The sequence below is a fragment of the Egretta garzetta genome, unplaced genomic scaffold (assembly GCF_000687185.1).
Source record: "Egretta garzetta isolate BGI_Z169 unplaced genomic scaffold, ASM68718v1 scaffold252, whole genome shotgun sequence".
Classification (NCBI taxonomy): domain Eukaryota; kingdom Metazoa; phylum Chordata; class Aves; order Pelecaniformes; family Ardeidae; genus Egretta; species Egretta garzetta.
The window spans coordinates 319,547-347,176 of NW_009259028.1; the positions used below are offsets into that span (position 1 = coordinate 319,547).

The 27,630-nt window shown below is 41.2% G+C and overlaps 1 protein-coding gene across 1 annotated transcript in view; it reads left to right on the forward strand.

Annotated features, from left to right (window-relative positions):
* Nucleotides 1-27,630, forward strand: part of SPTLC3 (serine palmitoyltransferase long chain base subunit 3) — a 53,754-nt gene that overhangs the window by 23,648 nt on the left and 2,476 nt on the right. The window contains exons 6-10 of the mRNA XM_009634661.2: nucleotides 3,216-3,321; nucleotides 10,573-10,792; nucleotides 12,937-13,063; nucleotides 26,383-26,518; nucleotides 27,488-27,617. Of these exons, the coding sequence (XP_009632956.1) occupies nucleotides 3,216-3,321; nucleotides 10,573-10,792; nucleotides 12,937-13,063; nucleotides 26,383-26,518; nucleotides 27,488-27,617 (719 nt within the window). The remainder of the gene's footprint in view (nucleotides 1-3,215; nucleotides 3,322-10,572; nucleotides 10,793-12,936; nucleotides 13,064-26,382; nucleotides 26,519-27,487; nucleotides 27,618-27,630) is intronic.

Below are 27,630 nucleotides of genomic sequence, written 5' to 3' on the forward strand. Positions count from 1 at the left end.
GGAGAAACTGAAAAGGAGAGCAGCAAAACACAAGGTGAAGGAAAGAAGAATGTGACAAGGGTAGTAGTAGCCTGTTTCTTTTAATTAAAAAAGATTCAGCTGACATCATGCGGGAGATTTCCAGCCCATGCAGACGAATGGTGATGACATCCCCAGCATTGCAATGTAAGGACAAGGGGTGGAGACACCGTGTCTCCCTGCGAGGAGGCACTGAGTGTGCTTGGGAGAGGGCAGGGGCCCTTCCAGGAGCCTGGAGTCCCACCTGCACTGGAGGCAGCATGACACATGGCTGCCCGTCCAGGTCCAGGCTCGCTTCAACCCACTGGCAGTTCATGTTGTTGGTATTTCTGCTGAAGTAACTCTGGAGGATCCCCAGCAAGTATTGTGCAAGTCTATATTAAATTCTAAAAAACCCGTGAGATCCACTGTCCCTGCTTAGGAAGCTTTATCCTCCGTATCTAGACAATATGCCACAGGGAGGAGGCAGAAACTAGAGACAAGGATAGATTTGGTTGTGCTTTGGCTAATTAATCAAGTGAAATTCTTCTTCTCACCACCTCCTGGGCTGGTGAACGGTTGTTAGCCATTACCACTGAAAAGTCTGGGCTGGTGATGGTCAAACAAGGAAGGACAGTTATTTTCCCCATAACTGGTTATTCAAGATGGACTCGTGCAACTCATCATCTCAATGCCCCAGTGTTTCAATCTAACTATATTTAATGGGCAAATAATTTGATATCCAACAACCACCTGGGGCTGCACTGTTGTTTTTACTGGCGTTCAGTATATCCCACTTTCTGGAAAGTCTAAGCGCAAGCACAAAGAGAGCACTGCATCTTCACTTTGAATAACAGAGGCAGCCATTTAGGGGAAGATTAAAGGTAACAGATTTTCTCTTCCTCCCAGTTTCCCCTTTCCAAATGAGGCACTAGAAGCACAGAGTAAAAAGGTCAGTAAAATTCATTTGCATCTAAACAAATTATGTGTTGACTGTTACAGGCCTAAGAAAAGGTCACACATGTATGTTTTCCAGAATGAGGCATCAAGAATAAAGTGAGGTAGCCCTGATCCTGCAAATAGACGTGTCCTCAGCCTGTACTCCAGCAGGACTATGTCGTGTATAAAGTCAGGCAAGCTCATCCCTCAGAGAGGTTCTTCCCTATCTGTCGTCTCATGTTCCATGCTAGTTTGGACAGAGGAGCTGTTCACATCGATGTATTTTTTAAACACCTCTATTAAACAGAGTTATATACATTTCAATTCTCTCCTCTTTCCTTTCCTTTCCTTCTTTTCACGGGGATGTATGTTAAAACAACTGAATCTTCAAGCCATGCTTTTAGCTCAGAGGGCTGGGCAAACTGACTTTCCTGAAGTTTAGAACCAATCTGGACTCATGTGTTGACAGAATACTGAATTGAAAGACCCTGTGTGATTCAAAGGAGGGTTTCAAAGGTCCTGAAAGGAATTACATGACTATGACATCAGTAGAGAAATAATCCGTGGAGAAAAGGGGTCGCCCAAATTTTACTTTGAGTGACTGAATGAGCTTTCTGTCATCCTGGGGGAGTCCTTTAATGCTCAGAAGTCAAAAGATTTCTGAATATTATCTACTCAAAACAAAAGAGAAGGTGAGCAGCTCTCTTCTATGAAATATGCATATACTGCAAATGCTCAGCTGAGTTATAAATTCCCCTTTTAAAGCACCAAGGAACTTTTATTTCCTTGATTGCCATCTAGTGGAAACTGTTCTGTCTGCATTGCATTATTCATAATAGCATTTCCATCTTGGAGCTCATTGAGCTGTGCAGATGATTGCACCATTGAAACAAGGGGCAACTTATCGTGCATGTGTTGTGCTTTGTAAGTTTTAGCAAGGTCTTCTAGGTCAAGAGATTACATGGTAAGGTGCAGAGTGGCACAGGTGTTTCTGAGAAATTTATCTTTCACTGAGATCAGTAAATGTTACTAGGAAGAGGTGAGGTACCAAAGTGGAAGGGTTCATGTCATAACCTGCCATCTCTCAGGTCACAGGTTATTCATGATGAACAATTACTGTGCAAATGCCCCAGTTCCAGTCAGGTGGAAACCAAGCTATAGGTCAACATTAATATACCTAAGGTGTATTTTCTGCAGCTGGGACAACTGTGTTTTAAAGATTAGCTTTGTGCTATTTTAGAAGGTTATAATGACTACATTAAGATGTGTTGCTGAAGAAGTGGGGTTTTATGGTGAAAAAAAGCATTGATTTTCTCAACTCACAATTTTAGCTGATTTGTAGCGTTCCTTAGGGTATTATGAGTCCCTGTAAGATGTTCTTCGAAAACATTTTGAAATGTCAATCCAGATTCCTGAAAAATACCAGAACAATTCATTTTGGAGAGTGTTCACTCATGTGCAGACACCAGAATGCTGGTCAGATTTCAGCTCTGCATTGAGAGTCACGTTTGGTCTGATCCTTATTCCTGTGATGTTTTTTCTTGCTTTTTTTGTGTTTTTCAAAACTTCAGTGGCTTTATTTCAAGAATTTTGTTAGATTATCCACGCTTAGACCTTGAGAAAGCAGCTACGTTTCTAACATTGTTCCAGGCCTCCTCATGTCAAAGTCCCACCGATGCCAAGAATTTTGGCACCAAATTAGTGTATCCATGCTATGTGCTTGTATCCACTTGCCTCTCCCTCTCTCATCAGCAATCTTTCACTCACTTCTCTTCTTGAGAAGGCAGGATTTCTCTTGCTGCCATCCTGACTTGCTTCACACAGCCTCTTCCAAACCTTTCCTGAAGCTGTGCATGCTATTCATGAGTGCATGGTGCTGTTGGAAAGCAATCAAAAACTCGCTATTCGGAAGCCTTGAGACATGATTTTCAGCAACCCATACAGAGAACTGCTAGCAATTAGCCTCAGAACTTAAGCAAAGTGGTTCCCTTTTGCCTTTAAATAAAAATGTATGCCAAGAATTTCTAGAAGTTTCCCAGACAAGGTGCATAACTGGAAGCTTTTTGTAACTCTCCTCCTCGCTAGATTGCATTCAGGCAAATTAAATCAATTGTTGGGTCTTGTCTACTAATAAAGAAAGTTTATCTTCAAGATATGTTTTTTTTATTGTTGTCTTTTTCTGTATAGGAAAACATAGTGCCCAGTAGAAAATCGAAAGTTCTTTAGACAAATATTTGCTAATATTTTTCCTTACTCCTTTTTCTTATTTTTAAATAAAGATATGCAGAGCCTTGAGAAATTGCTGAGGGATGCAATAATATATGGGCAGCCTCGAAGCCGCAGAGCATGGAGAAAAATTATCATCCTCGTGGAGGGCATTTACAGGTATGTTTGTGTTTTAGAAACTTGAGTACTCTTTATCATTTCTGAGGGCAGAATGATGCACTGAGCAAAGAGAACATTGACTCTAGGTATCTGAGAGAAATCTTAATGAGAGTGGAGGTTACAATAACATTCTGTGATCTTATAAATATGTTGATTTCCATCACATCAGTCTGAGCCCTTGTATAGCTTGCTCCAGTTAGAACCTGTGCGTTGTTCTGAATGTTGATTTAGCAAATCACATTGGAGTTGGAGATATACTGTGAGAGCAAGACAGATCATCAGCTGGTGTATGTTGTCACAGATGTGATAAAATTCATGAAACTATAGTAGGTGAGGAGTTTTGCTAAGTGAGTAAGCTGAGTTTTCTAGAGTTGTTTATTATGCACAGGCAGATCAAAAGACAAGTATGCAGAACTAATTAAGTTCTGCATGCCCAGTTCTTACCCAGCTGTTGGAGTCTAAAAACTCAAGCTAAACACAGGCCAACTGGTATCGGCACCTTTCTAATAATTAGTGCTGGGTCTAATGGACTCACACTTTAACAGGAAAAACAACTAAAAGACTGGCTTTCAAAGAATTATATAATGGTATTTCATATAGCCCCAGTCCCTGGAGGAATCTGAATGAGAGAAGTACCTTTGAGAATCCATCAGATAATATCAGCATCAATAATACCATGTAATTATAGAGCATCCTAGCCAGATAACTCCAGTTCACTAGTGTGGTGGATCTTACACCCAACCAGAAGAATAAACTATCACCAGAGCTGAGCAGCAAAGTGGAGGCACCAGCCAGGTTCACCATCCTGGGCTTCATCCTTGGCAACCAATCAAGTCAGAAGGTTGCTCTGGTGGCAGCCATGGGGGCTGGTGGATGGCATGGAGGGGGAGCCACTGGTGGGCGAGGAGAGGTAAAGATCATGAAGAGGAGGGAAGGGCTGAAAAAGCAGGGATCTGGACAGTAAGAGGGTTTGCAGGGATCTAGGCAAGGCTACTGTTGCAATGACAAAAGAGGGGAGGGGAGTAGGAGAAGGATAGGCTTGGAAGTAGAAACACTTGCACCAAAGAGAAGGGAACCAGAACCTCTCATTCACAGCATATGACATGGTTTATAAAAGCATCTGTAAACTTTATATGGAGGGATCATATCCTGTGTTGCTGAAATACAGCCAGTCTGGATGGGCAGTTCTTTATGCCATTTTATTGAGAAATGCTAGCATAGTTGAGGTGATTAACTTTTTTCATAAGGAATCTTTTATCATCTCATGTCATCACAACTTCATAGTTGTCAGTGCTTTCTTTTTACCTAACGTTTTCCATCTGCAAAGAGAACAAATCAGTCCTTATCTAAACACCTGTCACTCAGAGCTGAAACAGGTCAGCAGCAGATCAGCTGATCCAAAGCAGGCTGAACGTGTCCTTTCAACCAGAATAAACAGAGCAAAACTGCAAATAAACATAGCTTGGCACTACTAAAAGAAAGCTCAGATTTAAGGACTTTGATCGTGCAGAAATTAAGTAGACCACCAACATTTTACTGACAAATATTCCCATCGGTCACATGGCCTGCAGAAAATGCTCCAGCTGCTGAGCTTTGTTCGCTTTTAAATCCTTTACCCTGGATATTGACCACTAGGGAGCAAGAAGGTAGACTAGTGACACAGAAGCATAGATTGGTCCAAGCAGTGGGACAAGCTATAATACTTATATTTCCAGATGTATATTTGATATAGAATTTTCTTTTCCTCTAGTTCTGCAGTTAATTTTTGAAGGAGACTTTGTTCTCAAAATTTTGAAGAACCTTCTGTTGGAATGCAAAATAAAAACATGTTCAGCCTCAGAGAACCTCACTAAAAATGGACCATAAAGTTCCTTCAGCCCTATAAGGGCTAAATAATGTTAAGACTATTCATGTCCTGAGGGTCAATGCTTGTGAAAGACATAAAGTAAAAGAAAAACAAAGCTCAGCTCTCAGTCTCTCATTGGAAACTAGTCCTAGCAGTAGCTAGGTTGGTTGGTTAGTTGTTTTCATAGTCTAAGCAGATCAGAAATTGAAGATTGTGGTTTGGTTGCAAAGCAAGTCTGCTCCGACTTGAGGGAGAACACCACCACACCCCATGGTGTTCTATCCCTGCCATCACGGCCAACCCGAGATGCACGCAGCTGATCTGTCCTTACAGCACTGCTGGGAACAGACTCACGGGCCATGTAGTGTAATCCAGTAAGTAGATAATAACATTTCATATGCAAAAGAAAAGCTGAAGAAAGACATATTAGAAATACTCTTACTTTTTTTGTGTGCGTGTTCTTTCCTTTCTTGGCCCATGATTTTTGAAAGAGACTAAAATTTTCCAACCCTAGATTGGCTAATGTTAGTTTTCTTGAAGTTTGCCAGATGCCAAATTAGCATTCATCTGGAGGGTTTAAGAGGAGGCAGAGTGTTGTTAATGTATTCTTCTTACAAAAGTTAATACTGCTTTATTTTTTTATTTTTTTTCCTGGAAGGACTTAAGTTATGTTTCAGGGACAACTAATACTGAATTTAGCTAACTTGGTCAGTGCCATTCTCTAAGTTAAAATATCTTGACTTGCAAGTTTGGCTTGGCAAATTTTTACAGAAATGTTTTTTCCAGAGATGCAAAAGAAGCACTAAGCTTTCCTTCTTTAAAAAAATATTGTTATATGGGACACCATAGTTTTAGTATGGTGAAGTTGATGGTATGGAAAAAAATTTGCCTTCTGTTTCCATTAGGAGTGTGTTAAAGTGTTTACACTGTGCGTAAGCCCAGACTTACCAGCTGGCAAAATTTGAAAAGGGTCATTGTTAGCCAACACGAGCATTTCTGGAAATCAAACTTGTGTTTGAAACCATAAGCCGCAGATTTTTCTTGGTTGCAACTGAAGGCAGAATTGGCCTCTCAACTTGGGGAGCACTCAAGCTACATGTCAAATAAATAGCAAAAAGTATATGTTTGTTTGCTTTTTAATGTCTCTATTATCTTAAAAAGAAAAAAAATCATCAGAAGCAAATGTAACTACTAATGAAAGCTGGTTCTTAACTTGGACTAGCCTAGAAGCAAATATATTCCATTTGTGTTCCAAACTGAGAGACACCATCTAGCCATCAATCTTCAGTACGAAAAGCATGAACAAGTTTTGGCAGTGTCCAGGACACAAGTTAAACTGACTCGCTAAATCGTATTTCTATTATTTAAATTTTAGCTAATGTTTTCCTTGGCTTCTACTATTTCCAGTTCAGGATTAATCAGTTACTGTGTTCTTACATGGTTTGCGGTAGGCTTCTGCTCTCTTGCACACATATTTACCTAGGAGTCAGATAGGCCAAGGCCCAGGGCAGGAGTTACAGGGCACCAGAAATTGATCAAAACAGATTGTTTTTCATTTATTTTTTCCCTGCTTTTAATTTAATTGGCTCCAGAAATAGCTCTCTGATCAGTTAGATATTGTCCAGTGCCTTTTCATGTACATTAGAAGTTCCTTGGGATTCAATGCCAATACCATAGAAAATTTATCAGAGTTATTTTTTTATTTCCTGGGATCAAGTGACTGGACTTCCAGAAAAGAATGGGGTAACATTTAATGTCTTTGGCCAGGGACCAGCATTAAAGGTTAACATTTCTATCGTTTCAGTGTATGGGGTTGTATTTGAGGGCAGGGTTAGAAGGTTTCTTTAAAACTATTGCTCCAAACTATGAAACAGTGATTGTTGTATGTGCAAGGTTTATGTAAGAAAACAATACCTAAAGTAAACATTAAAATGGAATGCATACATCTTGGGAGTAATGGGTCAGGAAAGGAGGGATTTTCCCAATTGCAAACTAGCCTGAAAGGGGAACAGATACAATTTTCAAATGTTGAAAGGATAGCGGTACTATCAGGCATGTTTAGAGATGTTGAGTGATGCACTTATGAAGAAGATAAAAGGTTGAATATCGGTAAATTAATTTTTTTGACAGAAAAAAAAAGAAAAAGAAAGTGTGGTACCACAGTAGGATGTAGAAAAGTCTTTTCCTGAGAGGTTTCAAAATAAACTGGACAAAAACTGTCAGTATCCTGTCAAGAGCCAGCCTGTGTTCCAAGTGGAGGGACCAGCACAAGTGCACACCTCCTGTCTCTCAAAGCACCTGGCTCCACAATTCATCAGCTACATCAGGAAGAATCTCAGTGGTTTGGTAGGGATTGAATCAAGCTTCAAAATTCAGCAATCCCAAAATCTTGGATTATCTCCTCACATCTGGAAGTAGATTCAAACTGAGTGCGTACTGAAGCAAGCTTTTGTGCCCACCCACCGAACAAGAGAGATGAGGGTCAGCTGCAATCTAAAAGCTTTACATCCCTGCCACCAAGCTAATAATTTTTGCTACAAGCAGGACGTAATGCCAAACATCTGGCCTGGGCAGACCCAGTTTATGTTCATCTGCATCCAGCTTTTTCAGTGTGCCCTGTGTGCTTGAGCAGATCTGGAAAGAGAACAATAGCCTTGTAAAAGTGATACAACCAGACTGAGACAGAATGATTACAGTTCACCTCTGGCTCTCTGACATCAATATTTACTGAAGGATTCAGTAAACTTTCCATTTGGGCTACCCAAGGGCTGATATGAAGTGAGCTTTATCTGGGAGCAGCTCTAAACAGAGCAGCGTTCATATCACAAATCATCTCTCAAGCTTACAAGAGAGACCAAGAACAGAGAAGGCAGCAAAACCACTCTCATCTCTGCCATCAGGAGAGCTGAGGTCTGTCTGAATGGCAGCACAGAAAATGTGCAGGAAACCAGCAGCGCTTTATCTTCTCCATGGATGCTTCAAGGCCATGTTAGGATCTCCGTCAACTATTGTAACATTTATGTCAGCCAGCATCTTTCAAGAGCAGTATATCAACACTGAAGCTGAATATAAGTGCTTTGTTTTTCTAAATAGCTTAGAGTTCAAAGAGAAATCTCCTCATACTAGTAAGAAAAGTTTTTGTTAAAGCCTCTTAATGGTTAAGTCTTGCAACAGCCATGTACCAACTCTATGTATTCTGTGATTCAGCAACAACTTTGCTTCCGTTCCACAAATGTGGAGCAAATCAAGCTATGTATTTTTAATTTACCACTTTTACTCCTGTCTTTCTGAAGATAAATGCTCTCTCCCATTCGAATCTCCATGAGCCACTAAGCCTAATGATGTCCATGTAAATGTGGAAAAACTATTATTGTCCTTCTCTGCCTGGCTGGTCTGCCCAAGTATTGCTGGAAGGTGGAGGGTGGGATGCCTATTTGCTTCCCTCCACAGAGGCGTTCCTTGGCACCGCTCTCACTCTCTGACCATATAGCTAACTTGCAGGCCGACCAGACACAGCTGAATGCTGCCATCCCCCACATGCACGATGCTGCGTGCCCAAGCACACCCAGTGGCTCAGTGTAACTTTTAGCTGACTAATGCTTTGACTCTGGGCTATGTGAGGACTGTGGACTCTGCCCTTGTATTCATTAGGAAAATAGCTGTGGTGGTTCAAGTTGCTTCTCTCCCAGCTGCCAAGTGCCATTTGGGAAAAGTGAGAAAGCCCAGCCTTCATGAGCTTGCCGTACAAACCCACCATTCTCTGCTGCAAGAGACCATGGTTCCAATATACAGCTCCATAGATGCCTCTTCAATTGCTGGGCAACACAGAAGGGCAAGATTTGCCAGCAGTCACCTGATAGCCAAAAATACGCCTCCAGGCGCACACAGCCAGGCTCTCCGAACCTTCCAGTACAAACAGCACAGACAACCCTTGTCTATGGCTGGTCCCCTGTGCTGTTCTTTCAAACTAATGGAGACTTGCCTATGGGAAGGTCTCCTTCAAAACTGGAGACCAAGCTGTTTCCAAGCCTACTCAGGAGACCAAAGGATGAAGGAGGACTAAAATGCTCAGAAATTTCCCAAGTGCTAACAGCACATCCTTGCTTCTTTTGTGGCACCAAACTTCCAGCAGCATAGTGCAGCTAGAGCAGCAATAAAACAAGCTGTGAAAGCCACTGGTCCAGGATCTAAAAATTGCCAAGAAGTTGTGTTGATTGCACTGTTCTTTTGTACATGCTCTTTGGGAACAAACGCAACGTTTCTGCTTACCTGAAATGCTTGTAGCATTTGCAATCGGATACACCTTAGCTGCAGACCTTCACCACGGAGCAGTGGTTTTCCTGGCATGCAGCGCACTCACTTTGTTTTTGATAGGAAGTATTTAGCATTTAAAGACCTGCTCACTAGAGCTAGTGTAAGAGAACATGTTTAACTCATTATTAAATGAATACTGAGTGCATGGGAGTATATCCAAGCGTACCTGTAGTCATCTCACAAAGGTTTTCAAGACATAATAATCTTCACAGCGATATTATTGATACTTCTTCTTTGTGGGATTAGAGTGCATTTCTTATTTGTCTCCCCAGGCTTTCATTTTGCTGTACATCTCCTCTGTGTCTTCTAATTTGCTGGCATGATTACCAACAATGCAAAAGAATCATCACCTCTTCTTATTTCCACAAATCTCAACACACGATTAGTGCAAGTTCAGAATATTTCCTTTTCTTGCATGGCTGTAAGAAAGTAAAAAGAAAAAGAATGGAAACTTTTTTCCTTTTGAGTATTAGATATCAGGTTGCATTTCCTAAAAAGTACCTGTTGGGAGAAACAATTGGCAAGAGAGGATTTGAGCTCCTTTTCTAATACGTGGTTCTGCCCAATCTGAAGACTGGAGCTGCTTTGAGTTACGGCACCATCTGCGCGTTTCAGGTTGTCCATCTTCCTGTGTGTGTTAGACACAACAACTTTGCACCAGGGTAATTTGCTCTAGAGCTGCTACCACAGTATCTGACGATGAAGTAAGCAAGGACCAGACTGGATTACAGTGGCTCCTTATAATTCATTACAATATTTGTTTTGTAGTAAATTATAATGTGCTGCTTTGGGTGAGTATCTCTCCATTGCTTTATACCTTTCCTTCTCTTTTCTGGCATGTTGAAAATTTGCAAATGTTCAAAGACTTTTTGACTGGTTTTGATTGTTTGAATTCTAAAACTGTTTGACTGTTGTTTGACCTGCAGATGGGAAAGCGTTACATTTTTTCTTTGAACTGTAAATACAAATTGAGGTTCCAGACAATTTTTTTTCATGGAGCAAGGCAATTAATGCATATATTTTCTGGCAGTATCTTAAAGAGAAAGAGAGCACAGGGTTTGTTGTTCATCCATGATTCTCTCCATCTGCAGCATGGAAGGATCCATCGTGCGCCTGCCAGAGATAGTTTCCTTGAAGAAGAAATACAAAGCCTACCTCTACTTGGACGAAGCTCACAGCATTGGTGCAGTGGGCGCAACAGGCCGAGGAGTTGTGGAATACTTCGGTATGAGTCCTGATGATGTTGATGTATTAATGGGAACGTTCACAAAGAGCTTTGGCGCAGCTGGAGGATACATAGCTGGCAAAAAGGTAAGAGGACAACACAAACATTTTAACATCAGGGGAAGGGAAGTACCTTCTTATTATGTATGATGTATTTCATTATCTTTTCGCATAGACTGCTCTGCAGGAGCACTATTCTAAAGTTAGTACCATGTTTGTCTGGATACCAAATGCACATCAAACAGTCAGACTTTCTTATTTTTGTCTCATGTTCATATTATGTAATTTGCTTGGGCTGGGTATTTCTGTGCCACCCTGACGGATTGTTGTTTGTCTTGGAAATGTTTAGAGGCATTGTGGTTGGCTAAATATACTCCACTACATTAATTTGCACACAAATTGCTCGTTACTTTGTTTCACATTTGTAAATAGTGTGGGGGGCAATATTGAGAGATTAAAGCCACAGTTTTATCCACTGATAACAAAATTCCTAAAGAGTTGTGGATTGTCATAGTTGCATTTTTTAGGAGGATGGAGAAAGTGTTACACTGAGGGCCTTTTGCAATACTAAAATCCGTGTTCTCAGTTGCTCTGTGTACATTAACAAAGCAACCTCTTGCCAACAACAGATGCCAACAAAAAGTAGAGCTGAGCTTGCTTTAATTGGGAGTGTAGAAGTGAAAGTGTAAGCAGCACTATTGTAATATGTCATTGGTTTTGTTTCTTGACAGAGGTATCAAGTGGTTGCTGATTATTTACCTTTTTCATACGCTGCTGAATGTATTTCTTAAGTAGTTTGCTGAATGAATAGGAAAGCTGTTTACACAGCCCATATGGTTGTTATCAGGATAACATTAGTAAGGGCAGTACTTGAGTAGAATAAAAGGGCTATAAGAAACTATGAAGTGTATATTTCTTACTATCTTTTTTGGATTTGCCCCTGGAGATCTCAAAACAGGTTATCACAATAACATCAAGAATAAGTTTTCTTTGTTTCTTTTGCTTCCTGAATTTGTATCTGAAGGTTTAACTCTTAACCAAAGACAATGTGGCTGATGTAGCTAGAAATTATAAGAAGCCTAGACCTGTGAAAAGCAGACTAAATTAATTCAACACTTAATCCTTGGAAGTTTTCTTACATGAAAGTGAGTCACTCTTTTCATGCCTGTGTGTGTCACTAAGCTTTGCTCCAGCTTCCGGGCCTTGGTGGCAGCTGCTCACCCAACACACTTCCATGCATTTCTGCAGCCAAAAACTCATGGTGGTACTGTTTCCTCTGTAACAGCTAGAGCACAGAAACCTTCTCAGCTATTTCATGAAGCCCTGAGGATTACAGTTGCAATACAGCAATGCATAACTGGTATAAGGTTAGGTAGATCTTTATCCTTAGCACTGGAGTTACCACATAGACTCATACAGCTGTTTTTGCAATAATTTGTGTTCCTCTGGTGTTTTTTTTTTTCTGGTGATATTTTTTATCGAAGGCAGTTTTCAAGCCGGTTTCATCCCTTTCTCACTAACGTGCATTCCACTTTTAGTGTGGTAACTGTTACTCTGATAGTTTGCATTAGGAGGTATAAGCTGTCATAACAATAATGGTCTTAATCAAGTGTTGAATTGCTACAGTGTCCCTGGATTCAGGAGAGTTACTGGTGCTTTAGGCATGCCTACATCACCATCAGTGCCTTTTCTAGGAGCACAGATTGTCTCTTAGTTATACAAGGAAACGCCAAAGCAACTCTATCAACTCTAATATGACTGCCCCTGCCACACTGATGGAAAGTTTCAGTTGAAAGAAGTTTATATGCTAATAGTCAAAACCCAGTAAGGTTGCTTTTCCTGGGTTAGGTCTTGTGACAGAGGAACTATACTGATGCTGTGTAGGCTTTGCTTCATTTCCAGACAGGAACTGAGCAGTATTTTAAGTGCAGCTGTTCATTGGTCTTTAAATGATTTTGGCTCCTTCATAATAAGTCTTAGCACAGAAGTAAACATTAATTCTATTCCAGCCTTGTGTTTCAACTATAATTGCCCCACTTACCTGGTAAAGTATTTGCACCTGCCTGATGTTTCTTCAGGTCATGTATTAACAGTAGCAGCCAAGACAGCAAACCAATAACTGCTGAAACGTCCTCTTCCTTTTGCATGTTCCCACTCCTGCAGTAGTTAAGAGGGAGATCTACTGTTTGGCCAGCTCAAAGCTCATTCATGCTTTGTTTTGCTTGTGTAAGGACCTTGTGGACTTTTTACGAACTCATTCTCACAGCGCTGTGTACGCCACATCTATGTGTCCAGCCGTAGCAGAGCAAATCATCAGGGCAATGAAATGTCTCATGGGACTAGACGGGACAACACAAGGTAAGCCACCTTCCTTAACGTCACTTGTTTCAATTACTACCAGAGCATCTACTGTGTACAGGCACACACAAAATTTCATCCAGCAGTAAAGTAGTATGGTAATGCAATGCCATCACTCCCAACATCCGTCCTCCCCTTCCTTCTTCTTCCCCCAGCTTTATATGCTGAGCATGATGTCATATGGTATGGAATATCCCTTTCGTCAGTTGGGGTCAGCTGTCCTGGTTGCATCCCCTCCCAGCTTCTTGTGCACCTGGCAAACCATGGGAAGCTGAAAAGTCCTCAACTAGTCTAAGCACTACTTAGCAACAGTTAAAACTTCAGGGTGTTATCAACGTTCTTCTCATGCTAAATCCAAAACACAGCCCTATGCCAGCTACTAGAAAGAAAATTAACTCCATCCCAGCTAAAACCAGGACAACTACCAAGTCCATTTTTTTTTCCATACTCATCCATATGCAGCAGGGATGGAAATATTCTGGAATTCTGGCTCTATAATTGCCAGCTCACTCTGCTTTGCAGCAACAAATAGAAGTACATGAATTTCCCTTTGAGTAGATTGCCTGACTTTGTAGGAAGGGTTCATAAGGATGTGATTTCACTTATGGGATAGATGCTGTCAGTTTAGGTTCTTTATAAGTGTGAACCTTCAAAGTGGCAAGCAACTCAAGCACAGTGCAGAATTTCAAACAGGTATTGTATGTTAAATAGCACTATGAGAAGATGATTATAATAATTCCTACCTCACTCAGGCATTAATTATGGTATCCTGAAGCTAGTTTTGAAGAACATTTTATCCCAAAAGAATTGACTGCTTGATGTCTTTATAAAAAATCAGTCATATTCCTCTCCTGAAGTTGCAGTTGCAGCTACCATCTAATCCTGTGTAACATGCTTTCCGTGCAGCAAGCAACAAAACAACTGTGTGATATATCAATCTGCTACTATTTCAAAGTGATACTGATATGTATTCAACATTGTAGGACTTAAATCCCAACTCAGAGAAAAGCTGGTAGGTTTTGAATTTGTATAGTAATCATGTCATTGTGTAACAAGCAGTTGAAGATACAGATTCTGCTCTGAATTGCAGTCTCTTTTATACTGGTCCAGCAGCACTGTGCTGTTATTTTCTCTTACCTTGTGTAGGATTAATAGAGTAATTCTGTATTAGTTCCCCCTGATAGATATGACTGGGGTAAGGTGGGAATGCAAAGGAAAAGGTATATGAGAGCAGGTAAGATACTGCTCTGTTCTATTCTGTTGCAGTGCCCTAGAGGGCAGTTTCAAACCATGATAGACATGAGGCTATTAAGAGGTTTATCACAGCCCTTCAATGAGGCCAGAATTTACAAGACCCCAGTGTACAAAGGAGGGAAGGAGAATCCAGTCTCAGAGCCAAATTCTGCTGACTGCAGTAATAAAGTGCAGCAAAACTCCAGCGCAATGTGTGGACGATGAGGAAATGATGCTTTTGTTGTTTTGGCAGAGAGGTCTAACAACTGTTTCCAGCTTGAAATTTGAAAGGTCAAGGTTGCGTAGGCTGGTGCCTACACCCTGTTCAATATAAGAGACCAGCTCTGACAGGTTTCTTCTACCTTGGGGAGTATGCGTGCAGCCGGTCCTGCTCCCTGCACCAGCGATAGGGATGCTTGCCATCAGAGGGCGGTCTGACACTGAGCCTTCCCAAGAGTTACATCCTTAAGGCTCTCGTAGATGCCGCATGTAACGTATTAAACATGCAGAGCCTTTCCAAACCTTCAAAGCCTCTTAAAAATGATCTTCAGCTAGCGTGATTCTGCATGCAGTTCAGCGCAGGCTAATAGGACTTGGTTCAAGACAGTCTTTTAAGATGTGCGTGTCTGAGTGTCTTAGGAGTTTGCAGCATTCTCTCTCCCAGAAGCAGTGTTGTTTAATGACACAATGGTTTTATTTCTGCACCAAATAAGTGCTTATTAAGTCTTCTGAAAATCCTTTATGAAATAAATCAGTTTTCTGTCAGGTTTTTAAAATTTGTCTTATAATATGAAATGCAAATGAATACAAAACCAAATGAATAAATCATATATCACAACTTAAAGTATTGCACAAAGGCTGGCAAACTGGCTATGATGTGTAAAAATGTTTCTTGTCCTTCTGAGCCAGACTCATTATTTTATTCTATTGGTTTTTCTTTCATGTGGGCCTCCTTTCATTAAGCTGTCTTGTGACTACAAAAAAAAAACCCCACAACTCAAAACACAGGAAAAAATGTTATGCTGGACCACACTACAATGCTGCTTTGGCATCAGAGAGAGGAAGGTGGTGGCTTAGAAAGCAGGGGAGAACATGAGAACATTAGGGAGAAAGCACTGCCTCTTCTTAGATATTTTTGTTTCCAAGGGCAACAGCGGCCTTGGCTGAGTTCTTTTTCTCTGCTGTCATAGAAAATGGTGAATCCTGAATGTGAGCTGTCCTTGTGAGAGCATGAGCCACGTAGCAGTGACACCTGGCAGAGAAGTTTCAAGTGAACCAGAGTTGCCCCAGGGTGGTATGGACCCTTGGCTCTCTGGAAGCCTGTTGAATCAATAAAAGGAGTTTATTTTGCAATTTATTTGAAATGGCATTCCCTTACCACAGGATGATTTGGGGAATCCTTTGTAAGGAGATATCCACTGATGGCTTGTCCTCCAGGGGGCATTTCTGTAGGGGAGGGAGCCTTGCACAAAATATTGGGAATCTTTTGGAAAAGAATTAAATTGGAGTTTGCTAAAAAGTTCCATGTTAATGAGAGGGTGCTTCTTTAAAAGAGTATGAAATAATGGGATGACAATTGTGTTACCCTAGCTTGTTCTTACATCTGAACTTCATGACTAACTCCTAGGTAGATTACTAGAAAACTAAGAGAAAGAAGACTGATTTGGACATTTAAATGGCTGCTCTGAAAACTCTTTACTCTATATTTTTTAGCACTTCAAAGCTACCTTCTATATTTTCACAGATATCTTTTTTTTACACTCCCTTCAATTTTTTGCTAGTTGTTTGTTAAGCAGCTGATCCAAAAGAGTAGCATCGGTGGAATTATGTAGTGGGTAATGCCAGAGGCCAGAAATGCAGTGATACTGCTTATGTTTATCCTGCTGTATATCCAAATGATTATTCCCCCATATTTTTTTCCTTTACCATCAATTAGTAAGAATATGGTTGTTTGGAAAAAGAATCAGGGTATGCGTTTCCAGGACAGGATCAGTACACTGGATGCATAACTGCAGGATACGAATAGGCGTGTATGGACACAGGAGGTACAGCTTAATTACAAGGAAGCAACGGGTTAGCACTGAAACCTAAACTGTTTAGCTGGAAATTATCCACAGCAGGTGTCTGTTTCAGGTTACAATTTTTCATATCAACAAGAAAGATTCAGTTCTTCCTCAGAATGCTAGATATACATGTGGGAGGTTGATAATCTAGGTAAAAAAAAGGGGGGGGGGGGAATTTTTTAAAAATCCTTTTTCCCCTGAAGATCTTCAGTTTCTCCAGGCTTTGGGATGAAGATTTAGATTGTGATAAGTTTATAATTTTTGCCATGTCTGTGATATACCATCTGAGTCTTGTAATGTTACAAGTCTCTAAAAAAACCTCTACTTGAAATGAACATTGACAAATCTCAAGATTCACTGAGTGAAGGAGCATCCCTCAGCTGGGGAGCCTGAACAGAGCATCCCCCACCTGGAGCCTGGGCAGAGGACCGAGCCCCTGAGCACCTATGTCCCTCCTGCACTGTCAGGCACTTAGGGAGGTGAGCCAGGAAGATTAAAGAGCGAAGAAACTCTGACAAGCAAGTGACTAGATAACAAGTGCATGATAAGGATGGAGACTAGGACCAAAATGAGGTGCTGAAAAGACGAGCTAGAGAGGCTGTGAACAAAAAGGGCCTGGTGTGGGGAGGGAGAGGAAAAGGGACAAATGTGTCTGCAAGAAACTATAGCAAACACACAACCCTCCAAAACAGCACTGGTACCTCAGACACTCCTTGTTCTTCTCTGGTCAGCAAACCACTGCGGAAGTGTGCTAGCAAGATATGTGCTTACCTTCCTTTGCAGCAGTGGACTCCAATTTGGATGGGGGATTTCCCATTTTAAAAGCCTTGTGCTGACATCAGTAAAAAGATACAGAGAAGAAATGGTATCTCCCACAGAAACCATCTATGAATGTACGGGTATGTCCCATATCAATATCTGTAATAGTTGTGAAACATTAATGTCATGATAACGTGACTGGGAGGATACTGCAGAGCCTACAGCCAGCTATTACAGTTTCCTTGTTTTGCCATGTTTCCTGCTGTGACTTGAGAAAATGAAGCACAAAAAATGCTGAACTAGGAGAAGATAGTAGTTCCCTCAAAACTGATATATATAGTTGTTCCTGCCTGGGGAAGAGGCAGAGGTTGGAGTCACTATGGCCAAGTCCTTTTTTTCTTGAGTGACTTGTATCAAAAGAGCCAGAGAATGACAACAAAAATTGCAAATGTATTTCCATTTTCATGTAAAATCATATTTTTAGTAGAGTACAAGTCCTGGTGTTTTTCAGTGCCGTGTTTTACAGGACTCTCTGAAAATCGACAACTTGTAGAACAAGACACATTTATTCCTGGTAACATAATGTCACAGATACTACCATAGTTCCTATAATAGAGTTGTTCAAAAGCGTATGAACTTCTGGCATCTGTATTTCCTTTAGTAATGTCATAAGGCAGCAAGTTCCACAGTTCAGTTCATATAGTCTATTAAAAAAAAAATAAATTATCCCTCTTAAGCCTTTGTGGCCTTTTCATCTCAAATGTGTCTCTCCTCATTTATTAGGAGATATGGGAAGCAGAAGTTCCCATGGCATTTACTCTTTATAATTCCTAATATAAATATTCTTTCTATGTTCTCCTTGTGGCTTCTCATTACACCACCGGAGATACCTCAGGAAACTCAACAGCTGCCTTAGTGGTTTATCCCCATGATGAGACTGTAGTTGGCTCAGAGTGTTTGGACCCTGTGCAAATTTTCAAGTACACTTATTTGCATGCAACCCAGCCCCTCCAGCTGTGACCTTGGACCTTCCCCCCGCCCCCCCCCTTCTGCCTGAGAATACCAAAAGCATATTTTTACACTTGAATTTGGTAGGTAAAAAATAGAAACACTAGGCAGACAGAGTTAAGACTGCTAGAAAACCTAAAGCAATTTTCTTGATGACTAATAATAAATCATAGTGGTGTAAAAAGAAAATTGCAGCATTTGCAAAGGCATAATTTTTCTGTTTAATGCATGGCAAACAATAATTCACCAACAGCAATAGGTATTTTTCATGTGTTTTTATGGGATGCTGAAAAATTTAAAACCCTATCCTCAGAATTCTACTGTCCTTTTTATGTTAAAAGATACTTCCTGAGGTCATTTAGATAGAAAATGGTTCTTTAAAATGTTGATTTACTTTCTCGTTTGTGCTGATTGGTTTATCTTTTTGCAACTACTAGTTTTCTTTTTTGTTTTTAGCAGACTCTGAGTTCTTGCATTGCGAGAAGCTGCAGAATGCTGCTTTCTGTTTCCGCTTGGCATTAAAAAGATCTGTTTTTAAAAGGTTCCTTTTGAAAACATTTCCGTCTGCCTTAGATTTTTGTATAACTGGAGGATGAACTTCTTAAAATGCTCAGGTTTCAATGTTTTCCACTGCTATCTGTGCTCAGCAATCTTTTGAAACCATTAGCTTTGCCTGTCAGGGTCCTCTGTAAATTCAAAAACCTTAGCTGTGTATCATTACAGCCTGGCATAAACCAGCACTGGTGCCAGGAAGGGCAGTCTCGCCCTCCTTTTTGCCTTTCACACCCTGCCTATCCCCTTACTCCTGCCCCTTTTCCTCATGCCAGCATTAGTGTTTGTGCAGTCACACAATGAACTGAAGCAGAGAACTGATCTAGCTGAAAAATAACTGACCCTCCCGCAAATGGTTAGCCTACAGCCAAACTGGTTGCCTGAGCCAATCTACCATGCAGCTACATGTATCCCAGTGCCAGGGCTTGAGCAGCTGGAGCCAAGAGGAACGATCCCTTTTGCAGCAAAATAAACCTGTGCCAGACTGAACTGATCATGAAACCATAGCTGTAAGCTTTAATACTGCAAGCTACTTAGCGGCGGACCCCTTGAACCTGCTCAAAACAGCTTACAGAATTAGTCACACTCAGGTATGGCTTTTTACTGTTCCCTCTCAAATTCTCATCTTGCTGCTCCATTCTGAGATGATTGCTTCTTTCGGGTCCTCATCAAGCAGAATGCTTGAACCCCAGCTTAATTTTAAGTTACTATTCCCAGTAAGTATGTGCTTGCATTTAAAGTGCTTAAGCAAATTTATTCCCTGTTTGCACAGCATTGGCTCTGTGACTAGAACTCCCAGTGACTGTGACGGTGAAGATGCTAATGATGATATGATTTGCTGTCATGATTATTATTTGTCTGAGCTGAACATCACAGATGTTCTCCCAGCAGTGGGTGATGAAACAGAGCTAAATTCTGCCATCTTTACTCAAAGTGAGTGAGACACGCTGTTCCAGTGGAGCCACCTGCCGTGCAGCCCACCTTCTAAAGGAAGCCAAATGAATCCATGGAGGGTCAGTTGCTCCGAACAAACAGGGGTTTTGGAGTAATAGTGTTTGCAGTGATTTGCAAGAGCTCTGAGGATTGACCAAATCTCCTACCTCATCTGAAGTCACTTTTTCCATATTCAAAGTTAAACCAATGCTGTAGTCCTCTAGCAGCCCCTACCCATGGGTAGGTGTCCCCTGTATTCACACATAAGTATTAACTGCAGGCAGAGGAGGGATGTGATCAGGCCTGGATGTGACTTGTAGCCCCCAGCAAAGCAAGCTACACTTTCCCCAGGGACAGCAACACTCAGCTCCACGACACAGTCACCTTTTAAGGGTGTCTTTGCTGCTGGGATAGAGCATGAGGGTCCCTCCTCTGTTCCAGATGGCGCTTGCTGCTGCCCAAGGAATCCAGTGCTGTTATCAGCCTGAGGAGCACAAAGGAGAGAAGTGCTTTTTCTAATGGTATTTAGATCACTGGCGTTTCAGAAACACCTAATGTGATACAGATGGAGCGCGTTGTGCACTGGCTGGCTGTCAGCAGGGGGACTGACGTGCTTTGTGATTAATCACCTGTGCTGGGAGTAAATAAGGCTCAGCCAAGGCTGGCTGCTCTGTCCCCGCTTTTGTGCAGGACACTGAATGCTTACATTATATATCTGAATATAGATAAGGTGCTGGGTAGGCATAGCTGACTCATTCAAGAAATAAGGTAAAAATGACAGAATTTGTACAATTTCTCTCTTTTCTGCTTCAGCTGAAATTGCCACTTTTTCTTCCCTTGATCTGCTCTGGAAAGTGTTTTGCAGCAGTTCGCAGTTAAAATTGGACTGACTGAATAAGTCTTTAAGGGCTTATTTAGCAGCTGAATTAAGTTGAAATTATGAGGTTTCTAGTTGGCATTAGTTTGTAGAAGAAAATGTTTTCACTTCTCCCCAATTCATAGCAAAGTTATTTTTTGATAAAGATTTTTTTTATCTGAGAACATATTTCCTTTAGGCACCCCAGTTTTATAGAATTCTATTTGTGATTTAATGCACATGGAGGTACATGTGTGTTACTCTTATAATGGAACCAGAGGAAAAAAAGAAAATCTGCCCATCTGCAACAGTTTAGTGGGGAAGAGCTATTGTTTTCCAAATTTTTTTTCAGCCTATGAAAGTTTGCTTTTTACTATCTGGTTGTTAGTAGAGGAGGGCAGGGAGTAGAGTTGTCCATCCAAGGAACACAGATTGAAGAGGCACGCTGACACCGGTATGTAAAAGTCTGACTGTGTAACTAATTATCTAGAAAGACCCTATGAAACAACAGCTGGAGAAAATTAAAGCAGGTGGATTTGTGTCTCAAAGAGTCCACTGCATGCCAAAAAAAAGGACGGCATGGGATTATCTTTCCTGGAACGGGTTCAGGAATAGCTCTCCTTCAATTAAAATACACCTGAGATCTTGATATGAAAGGCTACAGGTTGCTTATTCCTGTTTTCAATATACTGAGTCAGAATTTCCAAGGGTAGAAGCCTACAGGAAGAGTTCAAAGGTAGAATGTTTGTGCAGGAATTGAATGCAGCCAGCTTTTCTGCTTATTAAAATCCTGCGGGAGCGAAAAGCAGACAACTCTGGAAGAGGAAAACAAACTTTTGTTTCAGAGAGCTGATAGTTTTACTACCTCTTGGACTGCCAGGATAAGGTCCTCAACTGGCATAATCAGAACAGCTCTACTGAAGCGCGTGGAGCTGTGCCAGGTAACACCCGTCTGAGATCAGGCCCTCAGCCCTGTAATCAGGATGCTTTCCTGCTGTCAGACTTCAGAGCAGCCTCCTCACTGAAAGCAGGTCTGAAGCCACAGACTGGCATGTGACAAAGCGTTTACCAAGTCTGTTACTCTGAGTGTCTCTCTTAAAAAGCTTGTTGCTTCAAAGAAATTATGGGCAAGCCACTATCCTTTATCATTTCTTTCTCTTTTGCCTTCTCTTTGTATTTTTCCTTTAATTAAAACATTAATTTTGAGCTAGAAAGCCTTCTAAAAGCCTGCAGAAATTAATAAGCTAAAACTGGCAATACACAATAATGCATGTAAAAAAAAAAATACAATCAGCATTTTTCCCAGAATTGCCAACATCTTAGAAGTTCGCAGTAAACTATATATTTTTAAAGCGGTGCAACAAATGTAAACTCTAAATTTGCCAGCAGTAGGTGGATTGCAGATGCAGTAAATCTGTTTTTGTTGTACCATCCAGGTAATTAATTCTGCTTTTCAACAAAATCCCAGTAAGCTGGCCTGTGTATCACTGTATGTTCCAAGCTGCGTGAAGATAACTTGTGAAATTTAAGGATCCTTTATCGTTTAGTTTTCTCTCTTTCCGTCCCTTCTTAATTCAGCTAACGAAAAGATGTAGAGGTCTTAATAAGGTCATGCTCAACTGTAGCTGAAAACTCTGTGGAGCATTAGTGGGCTTAGTTTTAATTAGCTAGGGGTCACTTTTCTCTGTCCAGCCTGTTTTCTCAAAAAATATGCATGCTGTGTTGTGGTTCACTTGTTTTATAGCATACCACTATCTGGATATCCTGCATGTTGTGCTATAAGCTATTTGCATAGACTGTAAATCCTCGAGAATTTTGCAAACTAAGAATTTTTGAACAAATATATTTACTGTCTAAGGAGCTGATCCTCTAATTAGTGCCATACAAGTGAATTCTTAAACAGATGCAGCTATATCATTTTAGCTCGAGGGTCCAACTCTGCAAATTTTCACTCAATAAATAATAAAGGATGCAATATCGCAGCCTCAAGAATCAAAGAAAATAGTTTTTAAATGCGGTGTCTTTGGTCAAACATACCACAGTGAATCTGGACTAAGATCTGCTTCTAAACTAAATTCATCACTCTTACACTGATTTAATCTGCAGTGTTGGGGAAAAATGGGGCCAATGAGACCAAAATAAACATTTTGTTCAGATCTGCCTCCTTATCTGATGTTGGAGGGTCCCATAAAGGAATGAAAAAGAGCGTTAAAATACAGTTACAGACTTTAAGTTTTTTATGGCTCTTATCAGGACAGCATATAAGATGGCTGTGTGTATGATGTGTGTATGTGGTCTTTGACCACAAAACTTAACATGAGAAAGGAAAGTGTTGACACTTGGTATAGAAATAGGTTCCTCCCAGCCACCCACCCACAAATACAGTGTGTGCAGCAACCGTCTCCTAATGTGCTTTTTTTCCCTCCAGATATATGTGAGTGCTCTGATCTTTTATTTGGCTCTTTAATGCATCCCTGCAAATTAAATTACTATTCTGGGATGTTGCTAAAGCATTAAAGTGGTGCTTTTGCATCAGCACTGGCTCGCTTGAAATGATTCCATAGGGAGTCTGGAAAGGGCATCTGTCCCATCACAAACTGGTTGAGGGTATAGATTTAGCAAGGGAAGATTGGAAAAGGAAGAGGTGTTCGACTTTTGGGGGGGCTTGCCTGAAACTCCTCGTTCAGCTCTAATATTTCCTTTGCTGGATTCCCCCTCATGCTTTGGAGTCTAAATTTCCGCTACTTAAAATAAGTAGAGACAAACTGATCAACTCTGGGCCATGCGCATATGGTTTGATAAATACTGAACAGCCTGGAATCTTGCATGGCTGACACTTTGTTTCCAGCTTTGTGGTAAACAGCTGAATAGAAAGGAGAAGGCAGCAAGTCTTAAACTGCAGTCGCCAAGAACATCTGCATTTATGAAAACTTTCCCTAATTGAAAAGTTAGTAGTTTCAAATGCTGTAGACTGAGAGTTTGGAAACTAGCTCAGGGGCTGCTAAGATAGCAAGAAGCAGTGGTGGTTTTGAGCCCCCAGTTCAGGTTACTCCCCCACCCTCCTCCTTGTAATTTGGGCCTTCAGGAGGTGCTAATAACATCTTTACAAATTCTAACAAGGAAAAAAGTCTCTCTTTAGACTTCAGACGCATTATTCTGCGGTTCTTCTCTAACTCCCTTTCCTTGCCATCTCCCCTGCCCCCATTTCTCCTCCTCCTCCTCAATATTTCCTCCTGGTTCTTTGAGATCTACTACACCAAAAATATTTTTGGAAATACCACAGACTATTGTTTTTATTAGTGACTGGAAAGCTTTGTAGTAGGATGCTTTTGTGTTTCATTTGTTTTCCTTGCTCTGGCACAGCTGTTTTTGTTTTAGCAGCATTAGAGAGATGGTTAAACTATTTTGTGGCCTTTTCTAACCCAGCAGATCTCTTCCACTGAATGCTTTAAACTGAATGACTGAAACTGTAACTAACAGGTTGTCTGCGTGGGCAGTTTTGTGCATAAAGTTACAAATGCACTGGTTTTATGAGATCTTTTAATTTGTTCAGCAAAACACTGATCACTGTGAAGTCCCAGTTTCCCTATAAATTTCCCAGCCAGAACATAGACAGAACCTTGACTTGGGAAGATACAGAACAGATGAAGCAGTAGATCTTGTTCAAACCTACGCATACTCAGAAATAATTAATGGAAAAGAGGTTTGTGTAGGTGTGGTGATCCCCACCTTAGCCACAGCAGGTGGTGGGGGAGAATGTGGTCTGAGGACAAATCTCCCAAAGGTGGTATGTAGCAGCTACAAATGCTTAACTGACCACTGTGGTTACCAGGAGGAAGGTGGGAAATTAGGAAACAGGCATCCGGTCAGAGAAGGGTGACAGAAGAAAGTAGTTAATGAAGAATGAAGAAAATGAAAAGGAAAGTAAAATGAAAGAGCAACATCTGTGCAAAGGCACCTTAAACACAAAGGGAAGAAGAGGAAATTAGTTGTACCAGAGACTTCAGTGTTCACGTCTGGTGACATAATGTAAGTGATATTGAAAGTATGGTCTGATGAACGGCAGGAAAATAACAGTTAAAAGTGTAGCTAAAATGTGTCCCGCTAAATCTCTGTCTTACCACATATTCATTCGCACATACTCTTCGCTGGATAAAAAACTGGCCACCAGTTGTGGCGAGCATTAGAGCTCGTAAGTCCTGTTGGTGGTTGGTTGCAAGTGGTGTTCCCCAGGGCTCAGTGTTGGGGCCAGTTCTGTTTAACATCTTTATCAGCCATCTGGACCAGGGGATTGAGTGCACCCTCAGTAAATTTGCAGACGACAGTAAATTGGGCAGGAGAGTTGATCCACTGGAGGGTAGGAAGGCTCTCCAGAAGGATCTGGACAGACTGGATCGATGGGCTAAAGCCAGCTGAATGAGGTTTAACAAGGCTCAGTGTTGGGTCACTTGAATCACAACAACCCCATGCAGTGCTACAGGTTTGGGGAAGAGTGGCTGGAAAGCTGCCCAATGGAAAAAGACCTGGGGGTACTGGTTGACAACCAGCTGAATATGAGCCAGCAGTGTGCCCAGGTGGCCAAGAGGGCCAAAAGCATCCTGGCTTGTATCAGAAATAGCGTGACCAGCAGGACCAGGGAAGTGATCATGCCCCTGTACTCGGCACTGGTGAGGCCGCACCTTGGATACTGTGTTCAGTTTTGGGCCCCTCACTAGAAGAAAGACGTTGAGTTGCTGGAACCTGTCCAGAGGAGAGCAACAAAGCTGGTGAGGGGTCTGGAGCACAAGTCTGATGAGGAGCGGCTGAGGGAACTGAGGTTGTTTAGTCTGTAGAAGAGGAGACTGAGGGGAGACCTTATTGCCCTCTACAACTGCCTGAAATGAAAGGAGGGTGTAGTGAGGTGGGTGTCGGTCTCTTCTCCCAAGTAATAAGCAATAGGAGAAGAGGAAATGGCCTCAAGTTGTGCCAGGGGAGGTTTAGATTGGATATTAGGAAAAATTTCTTCACCGAAAGGGTGGTTAAGCATTGGAACGGGCTGCCCAGGGAAGTGGTCAAGTCTGCATCCCTGGAGGTATTTAAAAGATGGGTAGGTGTGGTGCTTAGGGACATGGTTTAGTGGTGGATCTGGCAGTGCTAGGTTAACGATTGGACTTGATGATCTTAAAGGTCTTTTTCCAACCTAAACAATTCTATGATTCCCACCACCTCTGCTGAGCAGGCACAAGCGGCTGCATAGCAATTAGGTTCAGATAATCCATCCGTTTGACATTGGTTTGGCAGTTTTCTTTCTGGCAAGGTCAGGTAGATGATGGACCTGGCTTGATTTATCATGCAGCTGTGTGAACCTAGAGCTGGTACTGAGGAGGCGGTGGGAAAGAGCAGCATGTGGGTATGGAGTAGGTGGCACCATCCCTGTCAGCACCTTACAGCATTGGAAGAGCAGCACATAGATCAGCTCGCTGATGAAATATAATGCAGGCGGAGTGGGGAAAGGACATACTACATCTTCTACCTACAGTAATGTTGAGTGTGGCTCTTCCCTTTTGTATGCAATGGGTGGGGAAGCAACCACACTTGTCAGAAACCACCTCCTTAGTGACACTGCAAAAGAAAAGGCTGAGATGACTTTCCAAGCACATTTTTTCTCTGCTGTTTTTTGTTCTTTTTTCTTCATTAAAAATAATTGTTTTCAACTCTGCTGCCAGTTTTGCTGGGGGACACATCAGTGTGATTGAATGAGGCCAGAGACAATGCAGAGAAAAAAACTTGTGTCTGAACGTCTTGAACGACTAAAGTCTGTTGTCAGATGATGATATTGAGGTGATAATATCAAGATATCAGCCCTGTTTCTTGCCTGTTACTAGACTCCAGTTATGGTCTTTGCACTGACTGTTCTCCTGACTGGCTCATTTCAGGGCTCCAAAGAGTGCGCCAGCTGGGGAAAAACACAAGATACTTCAGACGAAGACTGCATGAAATGGGCTTCATCATTTATGGCAATGATGATTCTCCTGTTGTCCCCTTACTCCTTTATATGCCTGGTAAGATAGGGTAAGTACTGAAAAAAACCTGTTTGCAAAACAAACTCTATTCAAGTTCACAGGTTATTTGGTATACACTGTGAAAAATGTAGTTATGTGTGGTAAATGCTTCACAAGAGAAACATACGCTGTTAGGTGAATTCATCATTTAGTTATGTTCTATTTAAATTTGGCCCTAGACTTAATTTTGAGCTGTTCCTGTATTCAGAAGTTTTAAAATTTCTCTTACCCTTTTTTTAACTTGCTCTGGAATAGTACTTTTGCTAATATTTTGAATTTTGAGATTTTTTTTTTTTTAATTTGTAATCATTAAAAGAGATACATTGCCTTGGATGCATGTTTTAGATGGATGCTCTTTGGCATCTGATCTTTGAACAGACTTTGCATGTTATACCATTCAGTACCTATCAAGCAGCACTTGTGCACTGACTTGGACATGCAGACCATAAGTCAGAGGTAGCATAATGTAAGGTTGAGCTGTAGGGAGTATTTGAAAGTTGCTCTAGGTCTAGTACATACCACACAAAAGATTCCTAAGCTGCCAGAGTATTTATGAGAGCAAAGAAATGATCACACAGATTGGTTTATTCCTGTTGATGTGTAGGAACCCAGCTCTCATACATTCCAGAAGCCCAACAACTTCTGTGCTTAGGGACTGTGAATGCCCACACATTTTGATTTGCACTTAAAGCCTTTCATTGACATAAATGAATCATGTCTATCCTACAGTGCTCTCTCTGCCATCACACTTCTAGTATTTGACACCCACTTGGCTTCATGAGCTGTTAAGCAGCAAAGAATCTCAGTCCTACTGGTAAAATTCTGGCTCTTACTGAAGTCAGTGGGACTATTACCATCCACTTCAACTGAAGATGGGATTTTACCCATTGTTTTATTATACTTGAATGTTTTCTCTCTGTGGTCAGTGTATTGGAGATAATTTACTTTTTTTTTTTTCTTCTTCTTCTTCTCTCCTTAGGGCTTTTGCAAGACGCATGTTAGAAAAAAATATCGGTGTGGTTGTGGTTGGTTTTCCAGCTACTCCTATCACAGAATCCAGAGCTCGGTTTTGTGTGTCAGCTGCACATACACGGGAGATGTTAGACACGGTAAGCACAGCAG